This window comes from Passer montanus, unplaced genomic scaffold, assembly GCF_014805655.1.
Source record: "Passer montanus isolate IOZ18808 unplaced genomic scaffold, ASM1480565v1 scaffold60, whole genome shotgun sequence".
In the NCBI taxonomy this organism is placed as follows: Eukaryota; Metazoa; Chordata; class Aves; order Passeriformes; family Passeridae; genus Passer; species Passer montanus.
The window spans coordinates 3374113-3401488 of NW_024371038.1; the positions used below are offsets into that span (position 1 = coordinate 3374113).

The 27376-nt window shown below is 40.1% G+C and overlaps 1 protein-coding gene across 1 annotated transcript in view; it reads right to left on the reverse strand.

Moving 5' to 3' along the window:
- TGFBR3 (transforming growth factor beta receptor 3) overlaps nt 1-23993 on the reverse strand; it is a 111127-nt gene extending 87134 nt beyond the window's left edge. The window contains exons 1-2 of the mRNA XM_039727071.1: nt 23835-23993; nt 10464-10636 (exon numbers count right to left, since the gene is read on the reverse strand). Coding sequence (XP_039583005.1) covers nt 10464-10521 — 58 coding nt within the window. The 5' untranslated portion in view covers nt 10522-10636; nt 23835-23993. The remainder of the gene's footprint in view (nt 1-10463; nt 10637-23834) is intronic.
- Between the last annotated feature and the right edge of the window lie 3383 nt (nt 23994-27376).

Below are 27376 nucleotides of genomic sequence, written 5' to 3' on the forward strand. Positions count from 1 at the left end.
TGCACAGCAGGTTCTCAGTAAATCCCTCTCCAACTCCACCAGTTATGGCCTAGTTAACAACATAGCCCAGAGGACCTAACAAGAAGCTGCTTTGAAGAAAAAGCAAACAAATCCATGTGTTGCCAATGGAGAAAGCAGGCCAAAAGTCTTCAGACCAGAACACAAGTTTTGTTATCACTTCAGGACATGAACCCTAGGATTAAATCCATTAAGAATGAGGACCTGTGCTACACCATCTTCAAATTTCTGCCATTAAATCATCCTGGAGACATAGTGCTATACAACTGCATCAGGATCAGACACCTACTGACTGGTTCAGAATGGGATTCAAGGGAAGAAGACACAGCAACTCTGCAGAAAGTTATGGTCTCAATGTGAACCTGTTATGTCTGCAGCACTTGTAGCCCACCAAGCAGCAAACTGAATCCTCAAAGAAGCATTCCAGCAAGAGATGGCACCAGGGAGCACAGGGACACCAGTACACAGCCTGGCTCCTTCCAAAAATTTAAGGAAAGCAACTAGAACAAGATGACAGCACAGGTATCAGAACTGAATCAACTTAATTAGTTCAGTCAACTAGTACCAAAAATGTTGATTGCTACAATTAAATTACTTCAGTCCACTAAGCCAAAAAGGCACTGATTCATTGCTCAAAAATCCTCTTGGGTAAATCCTGATTTTACTCCACTTTTTCTTTGAGCAATTTTGTCAAATCATAGACAGTTACATGAATGCTTGACCTACAAAACCATCTCAAGTGCATTATTATTTCTCTGGAGAAAGTGGGAAGGCACATTTTAGGACTCTTCAAGCAAGGAAGAAAAACCAAAGGAGTTCTTTGCTAGCAACTTTCACTTGAAATGTTTTTGACAATATATTTTTCATTAATCCTTTACTTAGTGCTTGTGCAATTCCGAAACAAACAGAAGAATAAGCTGGTTTGGTTTTCTCCACATACAAGATTTTAACAACACCATTAAGCAATTCAATACTCAGAACTGTTTCATTAGAATTCTTTTCTCCTGAATCACATCAATAAAGCTGAAGTTCAGTCTAGTATTTATAAGAGCTGACTTATAGGCTTCTTGCTACAAACATACTTTCGAGATCCAGTAAATGTATCAGAGACCTAGAATTAAGGAACTTTATTTTTTTTTAAACTGCTTTATTCAAAATCAACCATCACACAGTCTTAAACATTATTTTATCTTGGGCATGAAATTGCTGAAAAAACTAGCTTTGCTAATTTCAAAACCGGGAAAAAAAGATTTCAAGAGACACATGTAATACAACCAGATCTTTTTCAGGGTTGCTTTTATTTTTCTGTTACTGGCATGAAGCATTCCTTATTCTGATATTTCAGTTCCTTTTTGTTTTTTTGGTAAAGAAGCCATTACTGAAGTCAGATAACTGGCCTTTTCACAGGAGGCACTACAGAAGCATTTGTCAAGTATTACAATCAAGACAATTGTAATCTTCAGAAAAACCTCAGAGACCCTCCTACGATGCATACCTGAGCTCTCTTACTTCCATCTGTGATAGTAAGTGTGATCACAGAGATCAAACATTAGCTCTGGGAGAATGAAAATGAATGCAGTGAACAATATGGCCACGAGCACTATTTCAGCAAGAAAAATAACTACTACTGGCCTACTTCTAGAAAGCAACTGAGACAAGTAATTTCCAAAGTAATCTCTGAACAGTTTTCTTGCCAATTTATTCAAATACCTATTATTTTTCAGCTTGAAGGTGAAAATATCCCACAGAAAAATTAATTACTGCTTTGAACTTATAAGTGCCATAAAAGAAAATTTTGCCAGACTGACATGACATTTCAAAGCAGAAGATACAGAAATCTGGCCACTTTTACAAATTATATAATTATTATATAGTCCAAAGTCAAAATCTACCCTAATGCAGGAAACTGAAGGCACACATTAACTTGTATCATGTTGCTCAAACCTTCAGGGGATTTAATGCAGTCCTACCTGCTGTTGTAAGTTGTCTCCAAATTATGCAAGAAAAGAGTCATATTTCACCTGAAAATTATTTTTGGTACAATCTCAGCTTTCCCACTTCCATGCTTTGGTATGACTGATTCTACTTCCTGCAAATATGGTGATTTTTAATTTTTTTTTTTCAATAAGGATGGCAGGTAGAGTAAAATAAGTAACTCAATGAGTTAAGACACTTCTAAGAACATCATGCTTTACCTATGACTTGCCAAAACATCAACCACATTGGTCCTTATCAGAGATCTCAACAAACCTCTGCAGCTCAGCATCCATGAGTCTAAAAACAAGCAAAATTGGCAAAAAGTCTGGCAGTACCTTTAATAAAACTTTTGCTATTTTCATACCTCCAAAAAAGGCAGGGGAAGGTTTTGAAGAATTACTAAGATAGCAGCAGTTAGCAACAATGTGATCCATGTGACTTTAAAGTGATTACGTTGGCGCTTCAAACAGGCCTGCATGGACAATGCCAGGGTTGAACACATCCATTTTACATATCAAGTAACTAAGACTGAGAGATTAAATAACTCGTGGGGAGATCACAGAGAGTGTCACAAAACCAGATCCAAGCCTTTGATGTTTCAGTCAAAAGCAGAGATTAGCCCTGTGCACCTAACACAGCTATGGCCATCGGGCACAGGGACTGCACAAGGAGAACAGGTCCAGCTGCTGCTCCAGCATCCCTGTGCTCTCCTTCTGGAGTCCCTGCTCATGGCTGAGCCACAGCTGGAAGGAACTGCTCTGACAGCCCATAACTCACTCCCTCTCCCAAAGGTCCTTCAGACATTTCCATCCAGTCACCACAGAGGGTGAACACGCACATCACGTCACAGGGGGCTGCCGTGCTTGGCTGTATCAAGAGTGCACATCACTCCATGGGCAGGAGAAGACTCCACCATGGCCCTCAGACACAGCAGCACCTGTCCGGCCGTGCTTTTATGCTTTGTGTCCAGCCTTTATGCTACAGAGCAGATGTTTCCCAGGAGTCCAATTTGGACTAAACACACACATGCACCAATATATAAAATGTGTGACCACTGCTTTTAAAGTTCTTAATCTTCTACAGATTTCCTTAAAACAACTCCAAATTTGCAAACTGAACTATGCTAAGCTACTTCAGTAATAGCTAGATTTTCAAATAACCTTTTTACCTTTATCCACTTTCATACAATTCCTGAAGGCTAAAGAATGACCAGGGCATTATGACACTAAGCGTCCCTCCCTTATTTTTACATATTAAGGAAAGGCATACATTGTTGTGATGGAAAAAATTCATTTTGACATAGTAGCTAGAATCAAAATAACTTGAGGAGCATCTCTAGTAAGACATACATATTACTGCTCCATTCAAAATAAAAATATAAATACAGAAAAATATTTTTTATTCCAAAAGACATCATCCTTTCTAGACACAAGGCAGATTTGGTGATCAAGGAAATTAAGAAAAAGTAAAGAGGAAAATGAGGGAAAATAACCATAAAAATAAATTCTTCACTCACTCTTGGCTTCAAGTGTTAAAGAAAACAACAGAAAAACCCACCACCAAAACACCAAAGCTCCTTCAGATGAAAGCAAACTTTTTGCTGAAGAAATAAAACAGCAACAAACCTTACATACAATTCCATCGCCCAGCCCCCAATTCCTTTATTTGTTACTTCTTCACTGCACTACTTCAATAATGAGAGTAAATGACATTTTTAGTTAGTTATTTCCATCCCTGACAGGTAAAATCCCTTTTTTATTAAATACCTATTAATAAGTCTCACAGTGTGGAAGCTGCCAAAAAAGGAACAATAGCTCCATCTTTTATAAAGCACGCTTATGAAGAAAAGCATAGTGTGCTTAAAGCAGCTGCACTTCATGGCATTACTAAAAACCTTTGCTTTTGTCACCTGGGGTCAAAATTTATCTTTGGTGAAATTCCATTGACTTAAAATAAGTTCACACCAAAGAAGAATCCAACTCAGTGCCTTCAGGTAATGAAACATGGTACAGTCTTTGTGCTAAATATATTTTTTCACTCCAAATTCATTTCTCCTATGACTTACAGCCTAAGGGACTTCAGTTCTTTTTAGTATTAGCTACAGAGGATTAAATTATTTCTTTTTCTTCAAAAGGCATGTATCTGGTCCCTATATTTTCTCTACACTATAACATCTCTGGCAGTAAAATAATGGCATTGAATCATACAAGCGTGCTTCAGTAGAAGTAGCTTATAACAGAAACAGATTTCCAGAAATTCAGTACAATTTTCATGTGAAAATAGCAATTGATTTTCTAATAGCAGGTGATTCACTTCTTGTTGAGGCACCCCAGAACCACATTTGGGAATGCTGGGTATGGGGTTCTACAGCATGTGAAGTCTAATATGTAGTTAACTGAATATGCCCTTTTCACTTTTTTATTAATTAAAGGGATTGAGGGTTCATGTTATTTATAAGACAAATGACAGATAGAAAAGCGAAGAAATAGTTAATAAGGGCCTGCAATACAGAAAGGATATTAAAAGATCCACAAGCAAACCCTCAAATCCCAATTCCCTTCAGAAAACAAAATAATTATTTTTAGCAAAGTATTTATAAAATAATTATGTGAAGCTTAGAACTTGTTAAAGACAAGTTTCTCTTCAACAAAGAAAAACTTGAATAAATTATCTTACAAAGACAAGGATTAATGCCATCCCCATTCTGTGCCATAAAATTTTCCTCAAACTACTCTTCGTCAGTGGAGTACCTCTCTCCAGAGAGCCTTAGTCATGCCATTTGCCTGCACCTACGCAATTCCAGCGCTGCATTATGGGCTGCATATTTCTTAGGCCTCCTTTGGCAGTGCCCAGAGTCAGTTTTAATCAAAGAACCAGATATTTGTGTTTAGTGATAAATGCTCAGGTTCAGCAAACACTTGGATATACACTCAGCTGTTCTGCTGAATCAGGACCCACAATCCTACATCCTACTGCTCCACATGGGTGCAGAATTGGGCAGAATTCTGCTGAAATTCAACTGCTTTTAGCTTGAGAGCCTTGCTGATACAGGAAAAATGAAGTCTGCTCAGTTCAAGCCATTCCAAGTCTGTGATACAATTACCTCTTTGAAAATACATAACCCTTCTCTGTATCCTGACTCTTTAAATTCTTCAGAATTTCTGTGTGGGTTTGCAAGATAAAAAAACCACTATTTATGCATAAAGCACATAGAAATGGCACAGCATTTGATTCAATTCAGTTGCTGAAAGACAGACAGATGAACAGATTAAAAAAGTAATTTACAAAGGAATAGATCATTATGCAGCACAAGAATGCTGAAGAAACTTAAATCAGGGAACACACAGATTTAGTCTAGCTTCCCAATTTTAACCAATCTTTGTATTTAAAGTGCTCAGTTATAATAATTTACTGCTTGAAAGGTATTATGTTTTGTGTGAAATGAAAATTAACTCATTTTTAATGTATATTTTGGCATCTCAAAGTTACGTCACAGAGCTCACTGACATGAAGTTAGGAATTCATCATTTGATTCCCTATCAGATAAACATGTGGTATTAATACGTTTCAAATCATCATCAGGGTGATGAAGGAATAAAAAAATTAGAACAATTTCCCCTTTTAATAGGCAGTTACTGGTTTCTCAATAGTATTTCTCAGAACTGAGAGCACGTTAGCCTGCCCTGAAGAGCATGGGCATTCCCTTGCAGCCCCTGCAGGAGGGCTTGCAGCCTTTCTGACATGGCACAGCACACAAACCAGCCCTTTGCTCCTCTAATTCTCTGAGACTGCAAATCTTCACATGTTCTGAGTGCTGGTTCATCTCATCCTCAAAAGTCTGAACACCCAGACCATAAACAGATAGGAATAGGTGATTTTACAAGGGAGGCAGAAGTCAGCTGATTATGAGAAAGATGTGAAGGGAAAGGGAAGTAGAGAGTGAAATCTTCATCCATTCAAAAGCTGCAACCAGCCTATGCTTTACTTCAGTCCTAAGAATTCAAGATCCATCCTTTGTCCCTTGGTTCTCATCCTCTAAACACAATTTAAACAAACAAAAACTCCACACTTCTGGCAACAAATACTTTTGGGAAAAAATAATTACAGTCTAATTACATCTGGGAAATACCTAGCAAACACTGTTTAAAATAGAAGGAAATTTGTGTAACTCCCAGTATTAATTTCTTTTTTTTTTTTAATCATGTCCTTCACCTTCTAGTGGAAGATTTTTCTACTGTGCTTTGAAGAATCATATATTGCTTTTGGAAACACAATGTTCAAGGTCAGGGGAAGTTCATCTTTAAAAAAAAGAAAAAATAGATGTCATGACAAGGCCTGTTTCTTCCTGTTGTTCTGCTTATTAACATGGCACCCATCATCATATCTGGGGGGCACAGATCCAGAAGATACATGAGCTTGCAAATGAACAGTCTTACTGAAAATGAAGCACACATGCTCTGAAAAATGTAAGATTACTTACCAAAAAAAGTAAGTAAAAAGAAAGAAAAAACAGCTGCGATTACAACAGAGTGGAGAATCAGGGAGTAAAGAGCTGTCAGAAGAGAAGCATAAAGAGAGACCTAATGTGAGCAGATAAACCAGTGACCTCAGTATTACAGAAAATAGGTCAATTCTTCAATATATCTAATTCATACAGGGTCTTCATCTGCCTGGCCACAACCATGAAACGCAGTCATAAGGAGAAAGGTGTCTACAAGTCAAGCACAGGCAGTGCTAAATATCAGGGTGGTGGAAGGAAAGTGAACATGGCTCCATGGCCAAAATCCGGTTGGTATCCGGTGCCAGAGCTGCACTGCTCTGTCAGCAGCAGGAATGATTTGCACCAACGGAGGATCTACCCCAGAGACTGCAATGAGAACCTTTGGCCACTGTAAATCCATAGGCTGTACCACCCTTCTGTCTTCTTTCTGCTGAATAGTAATGCAGGAGAGAAAAAAACAACAACAAAAAAACAGAAGTTGAAATTAAAAATGTTCCCATTCCTTCACGGAAGGACCTGTTGAAGGTTTGGTCTGGAGCAGGTATGCATTTCAGCTGTTCTCTAAGACATTTTATTGAGACATACATCACGCACCCAACTGCACTAATTTGCCAGCAAGCAAAATAAATATGTTCCAGCCTTTGATTTAAGCCACATTAGGACAGAATATTTTTGCTCCAAGATTACAAAGCCAGACTAATTTAAGAGGTCATCCAAGGCCTGGATAACTGTGTGTAGCTCTGAGTGTTTGTGTGCAGCTCCTACTGCAGGTTGCCAGACCTTAATTTAATCCCACTTCAAAAACTTAATTCCTTCAGTCGGGTAGATAGCTTGCCAGAAGTTTTTCTCTCCATCCTGCCTTAGACTTTCCATGAAGTAGAAAAATCTCAGAGTAATCAAGGTTTTCTTTGCAGTCTTTTCCTGCCCAATTAAAGCTTTATAAATAAAAGCTTACAAGAAATTAATATACAAGACAAAAGCAAATAAAATTCAGATAAGCATTTAGCTACATACATCCAAGTAGTATGAAGAGGTAGAAAAACAGGCAAATATTCTTTGAATATTTATATAGACTATTTTCAATGCAGTTAGTGAGGTGTAATCTTTAAACTATTAGCTTGAAAAACATGCAGGTCTGTGACTCATCTTTGACCATCCATTTCTGTGCATCATGGTGTGTAACTCCAGGGTTCTGGGGTTTTTTTGATATATTTAACACACTAGTACCTTCAAGAGCAAGACTGGAAAAAAAGAAACCAAGCATGGATTTTGTCTAGAAGCTCACTTACACCTGAAAATACAAGAATGCTGAAGCTATTATAATGTCAGCAAACCCCCCCCATAAACAGTGGCAGCAGTTTCCGTGTAAGATTGGCAAACAAAAGAAAGGTGTGCTCTGCTGCAGCAGCCTCACTTCTTCTGAAACAAAGAGCAAGCTGGGGAAAGGCTCAAATGTAAAAAAAATCAATACCCTAGGGAGGTGGCATGCTGCCCCCTGCCTCCCCCAGGCTCCACCACAAGCCAGGGATTTTATTTATACTTCTTGACTTTATTTAGACTTCTAGTTTTATTTATACTAGTACATTTGTGGTGGCAGACTGAAAAAGCATGGGTTCAGTAGGCTGGCAATGATGAGCCACGCCTGCAGTGCCCTGGCCATCATGCTGACCAGAGCCCTGGGGCCTCTGCCAGCTTTTCACACAACTGGAACGTGTTGTTTGCTCCCACCTGCTCCTCACCAAGAGCCACAAAGTCCCTGCATTTAAAGCATAACTGTTTGCATGAAAAGGACTCAAAATCTCAAGTTGCAAAAGCTCTAAATAACCTTCAGAGAGCTGTCCATCCACAGTTTCAATTACATCTGCCTGACATCTCTTCCCTCTTCATCACAGACCATCAGTTATTGCTCTTATCTCACTGTACTCATTCTACTCTGTAAAGGACATTATCTAGTTGTTCTCCTTAAGAATTTATTGAAAAAATTAAAAAGCATGGAAGAAAACCAAAATATACAGGCAGATATAGCCAGAAACCACAAAGACAGTGCTTCCTCACCTTCCCCTAACAAACTGTGATCCTTCCTACTCCCCTCAGCTTACTTCTTCTCATGCAGATAGAAGAAAAATCACTCTCCAAGAAAGAAAGAATTTGAAACTAGCCTTCCTCCAAGCAGGGTGCTGGTCTAGACTTCCAGAGGTCCCTTCCAGCCAAAATAATTCTGTCACTCTACTTATGAATAAGCATCTGATTGAATCCAAAGTTTTTTAAGAGTTTGTTTCAAGAATATCTGCCAGAGGAAAACACAGAGATGGGGAGTAAAACCAGAAAAACCACAACAAATTTCAAGACAGACACATTATGTTTTCTGAACACTGAATAACTTTCTAATAGTAGTACTGTTTGATAGTACTTTTAAGTCAGTGGGTTTTAACTCAAGCTGGCATTAAGAGGTAAACTGAACTGACAGGAAGCATTCTCCTCAGCAGCAAAACAGAATTATGGTTGCGATCAATTAAAAAAGCTTTTCTGCACTGGCCCCTCCTTTCAAAGTAGATTTTTACACATCTAGAATGATACAGATTTGCTCCAAGTAATGGCTCTTGTCAGCCAAGAGCAGCATTGATGTCCTCAGCTCGAGCTGCAGACACACTCAGACACACCCTGCATTGCTGGAAGTCTGTCTCTAATGAAGCTATTGCAAAATGTCAGCATCACGTACTATTAAACAATCAAAGTTACTCGTGTTGGATGGATGCCTTCAAGGAGGTCAAACCCAGAGAAAGTCCCATAAGGCTTGAGGGCTTGAAATAACATAATTTTCCATGCTGAAGATGAAATGAAGCCAAATTGTAACACATTTAATTGTTTAGCTCTGTCTCTTCCAAAGCTGGTCATCTTTTCCACAGTGAGGACATCTCAGATTTAAGCAAGCCATCTGTCCACTGTCTACTTTTCCCACTGTCTCATTTTGACTGACTGTACATCCACTTGGCCTCTTCTCCTAAGACCCACGCTGTACACAAGCTGGACACATAAGAGGCTTCCCCTTGCAACCACAGAAAGAACTTTGACAAACAAACATTCTGAGTAGAATCACTTCAGTGCTTGAAGAAACTACAGAATAAACTAGGTACTTGAACTCCACAGATCTTTCCTTTCTCTGTCACAAGTTATTGCAACATACTGTTTTAAAAATCCCCAGCTAGGCCAAAATGTGGGACAGGAACAATCCCCTTAAATGGCAATGCATGTTCCTAACCTAAAAGGACTCCATTAACACAGACAACTGTTATTAAAAGGCTTTTGCCATCATCACTAATGGCGGACTAAGTCAGGTTAGACAGCTGTCAGGAATGACCAAGGTGAGGTTTATCCCAATAAGGCAGGAAGGGTGGACAGACTCAGCGACCTATTACAAACCTTTCTGGGATTTTTTTCTGATATTTTTTATAAAGTCAAATAATTGGGGCTTAATTCCACATTATAGGTCTTGGAGGCAACATGGAGCAGAGCAGATACACCCATTCAGCCCAGCTCTGTAGAGAGAGACTCTAGGAGCCTCAGCTTCAATAGCCCTACCCTGCACCTGGGAAAAGAAATCCAGCCACTACACTGCTTCCACTCCCAAAGGCTTCCATATCAACCCTCTCCTTTATAATACATGTGCACCATGCAATTATTAAAAAAATAAATAGGTAAATAACCTAAATAATTTACATTACTACTTCAGTTCTTTAATTATTTTAAGGGTGAACATAGATGCAAGAAAGCATTCTTATAGGAATAGCACTGTTTCTCACATCATGTATGATGCAATTATGATCACAATAGTTTTACAGAAAACCTAGACATAAACATAAACTTTAGCTGACCTACTTTCTTCAGCATAAAAAAGTATTTCTGATCAACAATTCTAAATATGTGCATCCAGTTACACTGAATGCATGATTTGCATAATACCACCTACCTGCTGCTGCAAAGCACAAAACCATCAAAGCAAACACTGAAGTCACACAACTTGACATTTTTGTAAATGCTGTATCTTCTCAAATCAACTTGCTTTGTGGCTCCTCATGTAGATGTACTTTCTTTGAAATTTGTGGTGAGCTTTGAAATCAGATCTTCTGGACTTGTAATTGCCTACAGAAAGAAGTAGAATAAAAATTACTACAAATACAACTTACATAAATATTGTTAGATATTTTAAATCATCTCTCTTGTAAGAAGAGAAACAGAACTCTCTCTTAAAGGTTTAGTAGGGGAGTGCATTTCATATTGTCAGATACCCTAGTACCAATAACCTAGTACTCTTCCCCCTGTATTTCAGTACTTCTTTGCAGAAGTATATTATATTATACCCTTATATTATACATTGTGCAAGTTAGGATCTGCCTGGAAGTGAGGCCCCAGAGTCCTTTCTGTCAGCTAATACCGAAGTCCCACTGAAGCCTGCCAATGGTACTCACACCCTCAGACATGTTTATTTTAAGTAATCAGACTTTCTCTGGTGCATATAAACATTTGTTTGCTCAGTTATCTGCTGCTACCTTTATTATAGCATAGAGAAATGTTTCGCATGTGCTCTAGCTGGTTGATGGGGAACTCAATAAATTTAATTCATTTCTCAGTATGACAAACTCTGAAAACTTTTCAATGCTACTTGACACTAAATATAAACATAAAACTGTTCAGAATCTTTATTTTAAGAGACTTTGAGACATGATATACCAGGTCAGTTAAACAACTCTAGTATGCTACGCTAATAAATGACAATATAGCTGATGCCTGCAAGCCTTACAAACATTGAAAATTCTGACCCCAGAATGCATGCTGCAGATTTTGGAGGGGAAACACTCCAGATCCACAATATCCTCTTCCATTTTTTTTTGTTTTTTTAATTCTAGTCTCAGTTATCTAGAGGTCTAGAATAAGATGACAGACCAGGAAGGTAAAGAACTGGAATGTTGGTATTGTGCCTTTGGGAGCAGATGACAGATGGCACCTTGGCAACCACTAACACTCATCATAAAGTATTGCAAGAAATTACAAACCCCCATCATGGGACTAAGTGATAGCAAAATGCTGAGTCAGGATCATGTGGCAACATGACTACCATTTAAAAGGTTCTTGCTGACATTAAAATGAATGAAGTACAAGGACAAAAGGCCAGATTTTGTTACAAAGTGTGTGCCGTGCTGTGCACCAGCAGAAGCCTGCTCAACCAAAACCTGCACCTAGAGCAGCACCCCTGGGGCTCTGAGGAAACTCCAGAAACTCTTCAGCCCTCTTTCTGCACGGGTTATTTGGTGGGGACAGCACTGCCCTGTGTGCACAGAGCTGCATCTACACTCCTGAAAGGGCTGCTGGGGCCCAAGGCCAGAACTCCAGCCTCCTGCAGGTCCCTCACTCAGCACCCAGCTCCTGGAACCTCCAAGTGGTGTTGGCAGTGCCCCAGATCCCACCAGGAGGTGGTGGGGAACAGGAGCAGCTCGGCAGGCTGCTGGGAACACCAGACACACACTCCTGCAGGACAGCAGCCTATGGGGACAGCAAGGAGCTGACTATCTGTCACATCATCGGAGTTCATGCAAGTCCTTTTCACGTGTCCCATGTAAAATGGCAAGAGATGACAAATATTGAGCATTATTTGGGAAGTCAAATATAAACTGGAATAATTTGCTATTTCTCAAGATGAAAAGAAACCAAACTCTACCTGGTGGTAGTATTTGGTTGCTAGTTCAATTTTTAAATGCTGCCATAATGAAAAATTATCAAATAGAGCAAATTATGAGGTTCCTAGTCAGTATTATCTATAGAAGACTATCATAATGTTCTGCAAGATGTCATATGTGCAAATGGGCAATGAAGAAGCATTCTGAAACTCAAGTTACTGATGTACAGCCATTTTACCACTAACAACAAACACAAGAGAAACCGGAAAATTGGTAACTACAGCACACATGCTAAAGAAAGAAGAAAAGAAAACCAAATAAGAAAACCCAAGGTATGACTTAGATCACTGTCACATCTGCATAAGCCTGTCATTCCTCAGTGACAGTTTTACAAGGCACCAAGTTGTGTAGAAACAGGGAGCTCAAGCAAAGAACTGGAGAATCCCATTAGAATCCCATTCTGAACTGAACATCCAAATATGTTACAATGTCAAGCTGCAATTCAACCTGAGTGAAAGTCCTTTTGAAAATGGTGATTTAAAAGGCAGAGAACACATAGACATTTCCATCTGTAGGAGTGATTTGATTCCTACCACAACCCACTGACCAATAACATTTCCAAGGTATAATTTAGAGCTGCCAGTATATGATTGAAAAGCCCTAAACTTCTACCCTGATTCTGCCAGTTCATGAAGGGTGAATGAAGACTTAAATGAAAATCAAGAGCTTTCTGAAGAGTGAGCTCACTTGCTTGAAGACATACACACAAACTTAAAATGGAGAGCAAATATCAAACAACATGAAAAGGTGACAAATTGACAGTGAGTTTCATGAATTTAGGATGAATGATACCCAAACTTTCAGCTCCACAGCTGCAATTTAAGTCAAAAGACAGACAAAACTGCTACTAATAACTTTAAGAGTAAATGTAATAAGCAGGCAATTTGTCAATATTTTACAAAATTCTGATCATGTGTGGTAGGAATCAGCTACTAAGATACTATTTAATAACCATCTGACAGTAACAAACAAACCAACCAACAACAACAAAAAAAAAGTGAGAAAATTAAGCTGTGCTGCAAAATCTGCCAGATTTTGCTTCAGTGTAAGACCTGCTGTCAATAGAATAAAATGTGAAACCTGCAAACTAGGAAAAGTAGGAAAAGCCAGTCCACAAAATAGGAAGATATTTCCCTGGAAATAAGAGAAGAAAGTGTGCAAAGGGATAAGGAACCTAAACTATTTACCCAAGAAGTAAACACAACTGCAATCCAACTTGACATTCAGAACAAAGTTCCAAGAGAATCATCTTTTCCTTTGGGGTATATCTGGGTGGCTATTTTTGTAAATGAGATCACAAAAGGGCATATTAGAAGTATAACCAAAATATCCTGATGTGGAAGAGAAAGAGAAGACGACATGAGAGTTTTGGGTTTATTAAACATGTTTTCATGCCAATGCTTTTTACTACAACAAGCTGCAAGGAAGGCTGGCAAAAGAGGGCATCTAACTCAAAACCATTGAAGACTATGGGGTCATTTTCACTGAAGTCTGCTGTTGTAAAGGCCACTAGTTCTGGTAAAAATGAGTGCCTAAAAAGAACAAAGACCCTATTTTGTTGAGAAATACATATCTGCAGATCAAATCAGGAATATGTGCTGCTGGGAACATCAGGAAGAACCTGACTACTAATAGCTTTTATTAGGTTTGAAAGAAGACTGGGGAAATGGAAAGGGAGGAAACACATTTCAAGTACATAAGGACAAGCAGAGGAGAAAGCAGGAGGTTTTAATTTGGTTTCAACTAGGAGCCTCTGATGCCCGTGAGAATTTCAATGCATAAGGCTTAGCTAGAACCCAGTGAAAAGCATGAAGCTTTTGCAAGATAGCAAAGTACTGACTGGTAGGACAGATCTCATTGCTATGCTAAACTAGAGGACAACAAATGCTGTCCTTAATTCAGTGGTACTTAGACCAATCTACATTTGTTAGAGCCAGCAGCAGAGGAAACACAAATCACTTGAGTGCACTACTGTTTTCTTTCTGCCTTTCACCTACATATATAGTTTTCTTTGTAAAAATCGGCTACTCATCTTCCTCAGAATTTCACTCTGGATTTTTTTAAAGCTAGCCTTTGAACTAAAAAGTCATCTTTAGTACTACAACAACATGGAAAAATTCACAGGCTAGAAGCATGATGCTTACTCTTAAAAAAAACCCCATGGATCCCTAGATCTCTACGGATTTTCCTGCAGATTTTCCAGTTCTTACTGACAGGCACTCCCAGACCATAAAGCTTTGTGGTCTATGGATGGCTTGTCACTAAGAAATGACATTCTGCACTGTTCTGCCACTAGCAGAAATGTCCCCACCCCCACACCAGCCTAATGCTCTTTAGGAAGGGGATGGAACTTGCTCTAAAGTGCTTGAAGAATTACAAATGAAAATGAACAAGAGTACTCCCTGGGCTAGGTTCAGGCTTCAGGACATTTGAGCACCTTTCTACTCAGCCCAATTCTGTACTTCCAGCCAAGTACCTATTATGCAGTAGCTTGAAGCTAAGCAGTCTCAGATTCAACTTTTACGCTTTTCTTCTCTTGGTAAATTTATTTTGATGCTTACTTCTTCAAAGCTTCTCTGCCCAGTCCAACCTGCAGGCAGCCAGAGCCACAGATTCTAGGGTGTTTCTGTTTCCTATTAAAGTCTTCTCTACCATAGGAATTTGCCACATTTCTTGCTGAATCTTATTGTTTTATTTACCCCTTTTCCTTCTGTTCCCTTAAGCCCTTTCCCCAACAGCCACCATCTGTTTCATTAATCAGCACCTACCTTTCCCACACAAGTTCTTCCCCTGCCTTAACTCTATCCTCCTTGTTGTCTAAACTTTTCCTTTACTGCCTGAAGAATAACTTCCACTTCCTCTCTGCCTTATCAGCATGGACTCTGGTAATTCCCTCCTCTTTCCACGTGTGGTGCCAGAGGTTGCACAGCTCTCTACACCACAGCTAACAAACACTTCTCTACCAAAGCAAGCCAAAATTCCTCCTCCTCTCAAGTCACATCACAAGTCCCAACAAAGTGAATGGGGATACTTGAGCGAAGCCAGCAGGATCTGTCCCTTTGTGTTGTTTTGCCATAGCAACATGAACCCAAGTTTCTAGGCCATCCAAGGCCGCCTTCACAGCCAAAGCTTTTTCACTTTTTGTTTGCTTGTTTTATGCATGGCAACCATTTCACTTATTTAACCAGTTTTTCTTCCATTTGTCCGAGCTGCTTCCCTGTGCGAATGCAGTGAATACATGCATGCCATGTAAGTAAGTAAGGCAATCATTTGTAATCAAGTACACCCAATCTCAAGCAAGAAAAAAAAATCACAAATAGTTAACTATATGAGCAGTTCTATAATCCTAGGAACAGCAGAAGAGCTTATTTATAACACTACTCCTAATAAAAATATTTTTTGAAGACTTATTAGCTGACATTTTATCACGTCAATTTGGCACAATTTGCACACACACAGGCAAGAAAGCTGATTGACAGGATTAGCAAATGTTCATGTGGAATTGAAAATTTGTCCATATTTTTAAATGCCTGCATCCAAGGCATATACACAAAGTCCCACAAGTTCATTCAGAACTCAAAATAGTAACTTATTCATAAACTATAAAGGGATAGATTCTGGTTTAGAAACAACAAAGTGGTTTCATTTTCAGGGAATATATGAATAGCACTAAAACTAAAAACCCTGACATATCATAAAGTCCAGGGAAAAAGTAACTCTGATGTCCTGCAGTTCACATGCTGCTGTGCTTGTAATGGGACATTTCAACAAGTCACAGTTAAAGGCTATGGGAACTGGAAGAGTGCCAAATGAAGATGTTTTATGCCATTTAGTAATATGCCCCTCTATTCCATGTGATTTCTGTTTTAGTATTTTATTTATTTATTTTCTCATTAATGTATTACAATGTAGCCTGCCGAATTACAGGAACAAAAATATAAGCAAATAAGTCCAATAAAAATTTCAAACTATTCTACCTATTTAGTAATAGTATAATGGAGGGGGATTTTGTTACCTGGTACCTATTTTGCCCACAGCTGTAATGAAGTCCCAGTGTGGATAGGGGTGTCTATTCTCAGTGTCATTTCATAACCAACTTCTCCTACAGCTTGACAATTTTCTTTTTTTTTTTATCACCTGATTTTATTTCTGTCAATTTAGAGGACACCAGACATTGGAAGTTGCAGATGTAGAATCACTGCATAATACAGCACAAAAGTATGAGACAGCTTACAGAAACAGGACCAAAAAATCATTCTGTTATATATTCCCAGGACTTCCCTTCCCCCAAACACAGGGAGGTATGCAGCTAAATCTTCTAGGCTGAGGGCAAGGTTTTTCTTACTAAGTGTAAACAAGAGAATAGTCTTTAAAGGATCAGGATGCAGGAGGGTTTCAATGCGTGGAAGGGAAGGAAGTGCATTCGGGCATCTTTTAGTGGAAGGAGGACACAAGGCTTCCACAAGGAGTAGACTGGAACAGATTGCTTTTTGACAACAGCAGTCATTCCTACAGGTTACTGAACCTGTACAGGAAGAAGCACAGATGGCACTGCAGACAGAGTTTAACAAGACCAACACCCCACACGTAATCTAAGTACCAAATCAATTTTTTTTCTTTTATCATAGAGCCCTCAGGCACTTCCTACATCAGGACATCTCTAAAGGGAGTGGAGAAAGCAAGAGGCAGGGATGCTGTACAGCTCCTGTACTGTAATGGCTCAAGTTATCTGCAATCTCATACCACGTTCAGCTGTGTGTTTTCTGTGCAACTCACAGCTACTCTATTCTTCCACAAGAATAGAAGTCATAGCAGGACCTCACCTTGGCCACAGCAGCACTCCCTTAACACCTGCCTGGAAAGACAACACTACTTTAGGCATTCTGCTTCCACCTTCCAGTTAGAAGATGGACAAGAAATCTCACTGATCTTACCAGGGAATATCTGCACCACCATTATATGCCATCTTTCCAATACTAAGGAAGCAAAAAAGCAGAGATTGCTAGAAACATACATACATAAAAACATGGCAATCTAAGAAATCTCAGATGTACATTTAAATAAAACTCAGGTTCCCAATTAACCAGCAGTATCTCACCACAACTAACAAGAACTAAGCTCATGCTTTTTAAATGGGACTTGCTGCTTCTGAGAAGTTTACCCTAAAACAAAACAACATAAATAGGAATCTTCACGCTAAGCAAGATCATCATAACTTGCATGAAAAAAACATCTCTACAACCTTTCTTTCTCATAGTTAAATTTCTTTGGACTAATTACCAACTTCTTTATTGTTTCTAATTGGAAGCAGAATAGGTTTCCTGGCACTGGACTATCTTACTCTTCACAAACACAGTAGCAGCCAACAACTTCACACAAATTTAATTTATCTGAAGTTTTACTTGGCTGGGTTTCTAATTGCACACCTAAACTAAACAGATAACAGCTCTAATGCACCTATCAAGGCAGATATAGCCCTAGGGAGGGCATCTCTGTGGAATTGAAGCCACAGCAGGATGGAAAGTTACCAAAAATTCAGCCAGGCTTCTTCCACACAGGGTAAAAGATTTCACAAATTGCTGTTAATGAACGCTTGGCACTGTTATTTTTTTCAAGACTGAAAGACTGAACTGCTAAACCTTAGGACTGCATCTAGAAATATTCTACCTAGAACCTTCTTAACAGGAAGAAAAAATTAAATCCATCACTGGTGGATTTCAAGTCTTGAAATGACCTTTACACATTCAGAAAAGTAGTTTTGAAACCATGACCTATAAATACCTGAAACTGTCTGGGTTAATTGTGAAAAACCCACAAAGAGTATGATGAAAAGCAAGGCTACAGCATTAAACAAATTCACTGTCTAAGGATGCAATCCTCTTTGGGAAGGGTAAAACATACAAACAAAAAAGAAAGTAAATAAATGAACAGGATTGAAAATCAGTGCTTCTCATTACAGGGGAACTGGATGAGGTGATACAAACCAGCTCTTCTCACTGCCATGGGCCATTAGATACTACAATAAGTAAATTAACAGGCTGAAATATTAACTACTAGGTATTTTAGAGTTAACTGCACACATTATCAGACCCACATTTTGGAAAAAGATCCAAACAGAACAACAAAAGAAGCATGCCTTTTGGTCTCTAGAATAAAGCAAACTAATAGGCAGGCAGATGAGTAGATTATTTGTTCAGGTTGCTAAACAAGAATGCAAGATAAACACACTTACCAAAAGTTAACTGTTCACCACTAAACTTTCAGCTGCACATCTTACAGATAGGAAACTTCTCCCACACAAATAGGGAAGGCCTTAGAGGGACACACAGTTAAAAGAAGGAGTCAAAAGGAGTTTGTCTTTGTGTGGGGTTATCTACCCTCTCACTTCCTGTCATTCCACTTGTTGAGCAGAAAAACCCATTCAGGTTGGAGCAAAATTTTTAATAAAATTTTTTACTTATTTATAAGCACTTCATTGGGGATTTGCTTCAGTCAAAGTATGAATCACTAGCATGTTCCACTCAGAATGAGTGGAGAACACTCCCATAAAATCTTTACCATTTGGAATTTCCTTTAATCATTTTACATTAAATGTAAAAAAAATTTTGGGCACAGGTACGGGAGAGGGAAGACCACAACAAATTCCTGTAGTCGTATATACATATAATTTATCAGAAGGATGTTTCTGTCAGAAGGAAATTATCATCTATATAATCATCACTGAAGTGAACCAAATCACCAGATCTACAAGTATTTAGAAAGTGGTGATTTTAACTGCTGGGGGGAGGAACTAATCTATCACAGAACACAAGCTGTACGTACTGGAGGAGTGACTTGGTTCATTAATGCAATAGCTTTATTACAAGAAAAGGCTCTTTTCAAATACTGCAACAACTGCTTTGGAAAGCAGAACAGAATTTTGTTTCACTCAAATCATTATAAAAAACAACACATCACATGTGTGATAAAATGCTACCATAGTTCTTAATCATACAGAGTCAAATGCAGCTACAATCTAACAGTTTATTTGACAAATGTAAGGCAAAAGAGGACATATCAGTCTTCAGTCCACCTCCAGCTTCTTGGCAAAGAAACACGTGAATTCAGCAAATTTATACTACACAGTGAGCTCACTGGACACTTTGGGATTTTTTTATTGTCCCTGACTCACACAATAAAGCTCACCAATTTGCAACAGAAAATGCCTATGCTTACAAAGGAGAATCAGAATAAGTCAATTGCCACTATTCTTCAGAATCACTAACAACTTACGTATCACAGCCCCGATTGCCTTCTGTGCAGAAAAACAACCTCTACACAGCAGCTCTATAATTAACTTGTTTCAGGCCCAAGACCTCTAGATAAACTGCTCTCCTGCAATCCAAGCAGGTCTCTTGCAAGGTCACAACAGAAATTATCTAAAGGAAAGGCCCTTTCCAGCTGACTCTCAAAATTTTGTAAAATCTTATGACAGGAAAGAAGAAAAGAAAAACAATCTGAATTTTGGCAACTAGTGTACTGAAATTAGACACATTATAACAGAGAATTGCTAAATATAATGCAATTAAATTTGTTAAAAATAAGCAGAATGAAGATGAAATTATGGTTTTCACATTTTCCTCAAAACCACCATTCATTTCATTATAGCAACATCAGAAACTAGCATACTTTTCAAGACATAATTATTTGTAAGCAGAACAAATAAACAGTTATTACACTTAAAATGCAATATATGAAATGCTCTCTGCTGAACTCAACAAATATGACTACTTAGACAATAAAGGTCATAAAGTAAGTTCTTTAAAAACATCTATTTTGTGATACTTGAAATTAAAATATACCGAATATAAATTAAGTGGCAGCTTTAAAGTCCCTCTTTCCACTATTTCCAGAGATATCTGGAATCTGGTAAATCTCTTTGACTTTGGCTACCACAGAGTTAATTGTTGCTGTAACAGCAGAAGAAATGCTGCTCTGTTGGATGAATGCCAGCACATAAAAATGCGAATCCACAGTGATGGATAAAGCAATTCCAACTGCACTACTTTTTGCTAGTACATTTTTATGGCAAAACATGCTTGTGTTCATGAAGTGGCTAGAAACTAGCATACTGTTAATCACCACAAATAGAAGCTATAGAACTCACCACATTGCTATAGAAGTAATGCCTATTTATAATATAGAAATATTTTGTGGAACTAGATCAAAAGCAATGTAATTGCAAAGATATTTGCAATCTATATCCCAGATAGTATTTTCTGAGATTCACATAAATGGCCCAAGACTTGATAATTCATGTTTTAAAATTTAACACAATATTATTGGCAGTATCAAAGAAAAGAATTGTAAGACAAATTAGGCAAAGATTTACCATTCTTTTCAAAGCACATTAAAGCAGAAATTTCAGTTTGGCTTTACCAAGTACACACTTCAGCATCTCAGAGAACCATCTGGAGAGAAAGTTTTGGGATTCCATGAAAACACAGAAGATCAAGATTGCCAATGGAATTTAACATACACCTTTTTGTACCTTAGTAGCAGGCAACACCATGTAATGCTCTTAGAGAACAATGCACGGCCATTGAAATATGCATATACTTTATATACATTTGTATCTATTTTACACCTCACTGTGCAATTAGTGCCGCTCCAGAACCAGAGCTTACCTATCTTCCTTTAAACCTGACCTGGGACTGTTAATTTCAGATGAGCTCTGTTGTGTCTGTACTTGCTCTAACACTTAACGCAATATACAATTGTTATCACTCACAAGCAGCAAACTGGCTACTCTGTAGCAAATGCTCCTTGGCATGTTTTTATCCACCATCAGTGAAAGGCAGCTTAACCCCAAGTAGAAGCGGCAAGATCCTGGCATTTACTGTGGGTAAGAGCCGTTCCCCAGCTCCTGCTGGGGAATAGCTGACACTGCAAATTCCCATTCAGCCACCTGGGTGTGCATGCACACCTTCAGTATTTGCTGTTTGGCTGCACCAGACTTCACAGACCAGAAGCAATATGGGTTGGGGCAAGCCATCCACAGAACCATCTTTGGGAACAGCCTTTGCATTCAGTATTCCTGGCACAAAAGACTCAATCATTCTGCCAATATGAATCAAAATTATTGCTCTGTGCTGGGACCATCAGTTGACCTCACCAGTAATAAGCTAGTAATGACTTCTTAAAACCTAAGAGAATATCTAAAAATATTTTCTCTTATGGAAATCCTAAATACTAGAAATAGTTTCTTGTGAGAATACAACTGCTTTGGAAGTCAACTTGAGCTCTCAAGATGTCTACATACAATCATATGTGATCTAGTAAGAGCTCCACTGTGAAAATATTTTGTCTAGTTCATTATCTGAAACTTTGCAGGATTATTCAAATATCATTTCTTGGGTTTAATTCACTTCAAAACATCTTCAAAAAGAAATTTCACTCACATAAACCTGTAGTGTTTTCGCAAGTCAGTCATGGCTAATATGACAAAAACTGCATTCAGAAGAATGGGAGATATGCCTGCTAGAGGAAATTTATAAACAAGTATTTGAAAATAATGTGTTTATTTCAATGTATGTGTGTGATCCAAGTAAATTAACATTCACCTTCTAAAGAAATACTACCAAAAGTATAGGCCCAAAGTTTTAATAAATTACAACTGTGAGAGGAGGAGAGACTTTATAGACAGCAAGTTTTGTGTTCCCCCTGCTGGTTTAGCAATTGACTTCCAAACACTCTTCCTGTGGTAGACATCAAGATGCTGGGGTATGAAAATATGTTTTGCATGCCAGGAGCAACAATTCAAAGTTACTTTTTAAAAGAACTCACACTCTTGGTGGATATCACTTACACGCTTTGACTAAATGAGGCACTGGACACACAAAACATGCATCAAAATCAACAACGAAACAAGATCTCCCCAGGGACAGAAAGCATGTCAAGAGAGAAAAATCTGAAGTGTCACTTTAAACTTGAAAAGGTTGGACTGCAGCAAACAATTGGGGGAAGCAAGTTTCAGAGTAAAGGACTCTTCACTGAAGGAAGCCAATGACCTGCCCCCCCTCCAGCGCCCCTCCCTTCCTCCCCCAGCCCAGCTGCAGCAGTGGCCAGGTCTGCATTCGAGGAGCAGCTCCTCCTCAGCTGGAACTCAAGCCCTGCAAGCTTTCATGGGTTAAACTGGAGCTCTTCAAATGAATAAGCATCTTCCATTAACATTTTACTAACACTGTTGTTGGGATTACTTTGACAGGATACCTGTGCAGTGCTAATTAAAACCCAGCTACCAACTCATGCTGTGGCAGGCATTCATGGAAAAAAGCATGCACTGTAAGGGAAATAAAGTAATCTTCGTAAGTAGCAATAAGCAAATAAATTTTGTCTTGGGAAGACATTTCATTTACACATGAAAAGTCTTCCACAAATCAGACTACAATAGTATCAGTCCTCCAGGTCACCCTGAGACAAACCTAATTGATGCCACAGTTAGTGAGCAGGCAGCTCTCTCACTTTGGGTTTTCTCCCCATTGGGGGTCTAATATCACCCTGTTTGACCTCACCAAACAAGAAGTATATAAACTTATATCAGTACAAACACAGACCCAACCAGAAAAACTTTTTGTTAGGACAAAATCATGGCACTTGCACGTCCAAGTGTCTCTTTAACAACTTACAAACACTACCAGAAATATTCTGTAACAAATTAACTGTGCTCATACACTTGAAAAGAAAATAATAAATGATAACAAATCAATTTTAACAGCTACATCTTAATAGAACTGAGATAAGTAGATTTACACCTGGTTACATCCACAGCAAGTAGAAAAGGCATAACCACACATGCACACTACACCTGAAGAAGTCCTTTTATTCGAAAGGGAGAAGAAGTATCACATCCTGTGCTGTTTGACATCCATGGCTGTGGAACTGCAAGTGCACTTGAAACTGGGGAAAGCTCCTGTTTAAAAAGTTACTTAATTTACATCTAACAGTGAAGCCACGTCCTTGTTATTACTAGGAGAGCCGTACTCAGAAGCCTGCAGTGACCTGACCCCAGTCCATCCCCTGCAAAATTTGCAGCAGTAACTCCCACATGTCAATTCCTCAGTGAATAGCACTGAAGGGACATGATACTGGCCCTTATATTGTTCTCACTTACAGTAATCCCACACTCCGCTCGTACACTGCCGAGTTCTCACCTGGCCTCAGGAAAGATACGAAGGCACGGGCACAGCAGAGCGAGCCTCCGCAAAGCATTTCGCTCGCTGCCCGCACCTCGCCCAGCACGTACAACCGAACCAGCCGGACACAGCGACTGCGGCTGGGGCACCTGTAGCTCCCCTCGCCGGGCGCCCACCTCTCGGCCGTCCCCTCGGCTCCCACAGGGAGCCCGCAGCTCGCTCGGTCCCGAGGGCGAGCCGCTCCTCACGGCACGCGTGTGAGCCGCCCCCGGCAGCTCCCGCACCCCGCGGAGGCCCCGGGACCCTCCCGCTCAGCCCGGGCGCGGTGACACCTCGAGGGGCGCACGCCCCGCGCCCGCCCCAGCGCATCCCTGCGGGGCGCCCGGCCCGAAACGCCGCCGTCGGGGCGGGGGTCGCGGCCGCCGCACCTACCCGGCGGCAGGTCCGTCCACGCCGCGTCCCGCGGGGCAGGCGCGCAGCAGCGCGGCTACGCCATGGGCACCGCCGGCCGGGACGGGAACGCAGCCCTCGTCAAGGCCGCCCAGCGCCGGCCACCGCTGCCCGGCCCGCGGCGCGCGGAGGAGGCGGCGAGGAGCCACCGCCCCTCGCGCCCGCGTGCCGCGAGCGCGCGCCGCGGCCCCGCCCGCCCGTCCCGTCCGGTGACACACCTGAGCCCCGCCCGCCCCGAGCCGTGAGGGGGTCCCGGGGTCGCACACGGCCCGGTTGTGCCGGCAGCCAGCGGCTCGAAAACCCCCGCGGCTAGGGGCACAGTCCCACTCACGGCAGCCGGAGCCGGCAGCGCCCTTTAAGTTACCGGTCTCCAAACCGCCTGAGGCCGCCGGGCACCGCGTCCGTAACGGAGCCTGGGCTGCGCTCGGTGTCGGGCCCAGCGTGAGCGGCGGTGTGACGGTGCCCTGGCCTGTGCACCGAGGTACGTCCCTGCAGCCCCCGAGCGGCGGCTGGCGCAGAGCGGGGCCCCCTCAGTGCTGCCAGCCCAGCCAAGGGCGGCCAGAAGCCCCAGCAGAACGAGTTCGGGCCAACACCGCAGAGCTGACATCGTTTACAGCACAGCACACCATTCCAGTTCACTCGAGGTTCATTCTGCTGGAATGTAACAGAAAGTGCTGTTCAGTGCAGAAGGCACGCTTAAGGCTGTCAAATCTCCCAACTTCAAGACTATCGAGTTGTGGAGCAAACTGCCTTTAAGGGAGCTACACCACAGACGGGGCCTTTGCACCCACAGCTTTATCCTTCAGCAGGATGAACAGTTAGTTTGTGACACAGTCCTGAACATCAGGTGTGTGCTGCTCTCCAAACCTCTATGTCCTCTAAAGGTCATGGTAACGAGAGCAGTACTAGAACTTGGCAAACATTGTTATAGCAAAACTCCATCATAAATTTGAGCCCTACTCCTATTACTATCCAAGTAAGCAATTGTTCTTCTGTAGGCATGGAGACAATGTGGAGATACAGAGAAGTAGAGAGTAGTTTCAGGATGTTTCAGCAAAATTTTACTAGTTTAATTGGCTTTCTTACTGAGGGATTAGGGGTGAGCTGATTTTTTCATAATGCTCTTTGACTTCAGGCCCTTTGCCCTGAGTCACAAGTTCTTACACCTACCCAAGAGGCATGTTACAAGAGTTCAGCCACAATTTAGCCACTCTTGAAATGTCAGTTTGCAACCTAGAATAATCCACTGCTGTTTACCTTTGACCTCATTGTGTTTGGACAAACCTTACTCACAGTTCTGCTGCATGTACCACACATCAGTCAATGGCTGTGTCCCCCAAAGACTAGTCCTCAAAACGACTACATTATCTGTATATGAGAGCTCTAGCAAGGAAATCAAAGCAAATCAAATAACAAGCATTTAGTGTACATTAAATATTTTAGCAAACAGGCTTACAAAACCTGTAGAAAAACCTGCAGAAACAAGTAAAATGCAAGTTCAGACTGCTTGTTGGCAGGCTGAGCTCGCTTACAGAATTTTTTATTTATTTTTAGCATTTGAAAAGTCGTGCATGTTGGAGCATGACATACCTCCTCTCTTATCACTCTCATATGTAGGATGCAAAATTTTTGCAAGAGGGATGTGGAGGTGGGGGAAGTCCCTTCAACAGAGAAGAAAACTAATATTCTACAGCAATATATGTATTTCAAGGCATATTGTGTGTCTACTATATTTCTGCTAGCTAAAATTCCAAACTGCTGATTAAAAACGGGATTGAAACTTAAGTAAACACATTATTTTAATTACTCATTTAGGTCCCAATCCTGCAAAGATTAAATGAAACAGATTAGGTTTACTCAAATAAGTAGCCATGAGAGCTGTTCAAGTATGTGACATCAAATATGTACACACAAGCCTTTGTAAAATCAAATTGTTTGTATATAGGTCTAACCTTAGCCAAATTTTCACCATTTTCAGTGATGGTGGTAAGAACTGGTTCTTGTCCATGGAGCCAATTCTGTTAGGCAGTCAGCATCCTTGAGCAAAGTCTAGGATTTACACCACTTGTCCTGGTGTTTGAAAAAGTCCAAGACTAAGACACAAAGAGCACTGATTTTTAGTTATAAACTAATATGTAACTCAGTTGATGTACATGATGTTCAAAGACTGAAGCCATGACAAACTGCCACATTAAAGTACAATTAGGCACGTGGGTTGGGTCACACACGAACATAATGATATACAGTTGGCTTTGGCATTTTTTTTTATTTTTACATTTTGTGGCAGAATAAACAGAAACCACATAATTTCCTTTTAAAACCATGGAAAATTCCTGCAACCTTAACTATAGTGTTCAATCTTTGCAGCTGAGGAACACAATTATATACATAATTTACATTTTACTTACTTTTTAAGTATTTGCTGATCTAGTGATTATCTTCAGTCCTGGGCAGAATTATTTCACTTAGCAGGCATTGGCCCAATCCAGCAATGCAATGTATTATCCTCACTAAGATGTATGAAAGCTGTGACAGTTCACTTCTGCAGGAGGTTTAGGGGTTTTCATGGTGTGGTGCTGCAGAATTAGGCCTAAGTAAATGTAAAATCTTTAAAATATGCACTGTTAAAACTATTACAGTTTTAATTTTTTCCTCCTTTCCTAGAAAATACAGCAGGGACACTCCTGTGAATAGCAACTACCCATTTACTACTCCCAAAAAGTTCTAGACTAGTTTCAGTTACTGATTTCATGTTATGGTCACAAAGCCCTAGCCTGCCCTGAGGAGCCAGCTGAGTTCAGGCCACTGACACCAGGAGCAGCATCAATCTGTTAAAATGGCATCCAGGCTGAACTAACCAATCCTTCCCAGGAACAGGTTACTGAGGTTGGGACTAAATGTGGAGCTGGGGACTGTGTGCTGTCATTGATGGGGCAGTTAATTAGCAGAATACACTGCCTGCTAATTAACAGATTCTTATCATGGACCCACTGCCACGAGTCCAAGTGCACATTAAATAGTTGCTGCTCGATGTAGGCATCTAATGATCACTTACCTATTCAGAGCACTATTTAAACATGCTTTACCCACCAGAAAAAATGAAGGATACAACAGCTCTACAAAATGTTTATTCACAAACTGACTTGGAGATTCTAATTGAAAACAGAGACTTCTATAAACAAGCATCTTGGTATGAAAATGTTTTCTTGTCATAAAGTATTTTAAGATCCCAGAAATTATTTTCAGACATTAGTAAGGACTAATTATCACAAAATTCTCTTACTTCATACAGTGTCTAGAATCTTTTCAAGACTAAAAGATTGTCCCAACCAATAAAGCATTAGAAAAGAAAAAGAAAGCTAGGAAGGACCACACTGTCCTAAGAGCTGTTCCTGTTTCCTTTTAAATTAATGGATCATGTTCTACATTAAACCAATACAGGTTCTGTAAGAGTGGATCCAGAAAACAGGCCAGCAGCCATGTTGTTGAACCACCAAGAACCACTAAAGAACCTCTGCTAGTTT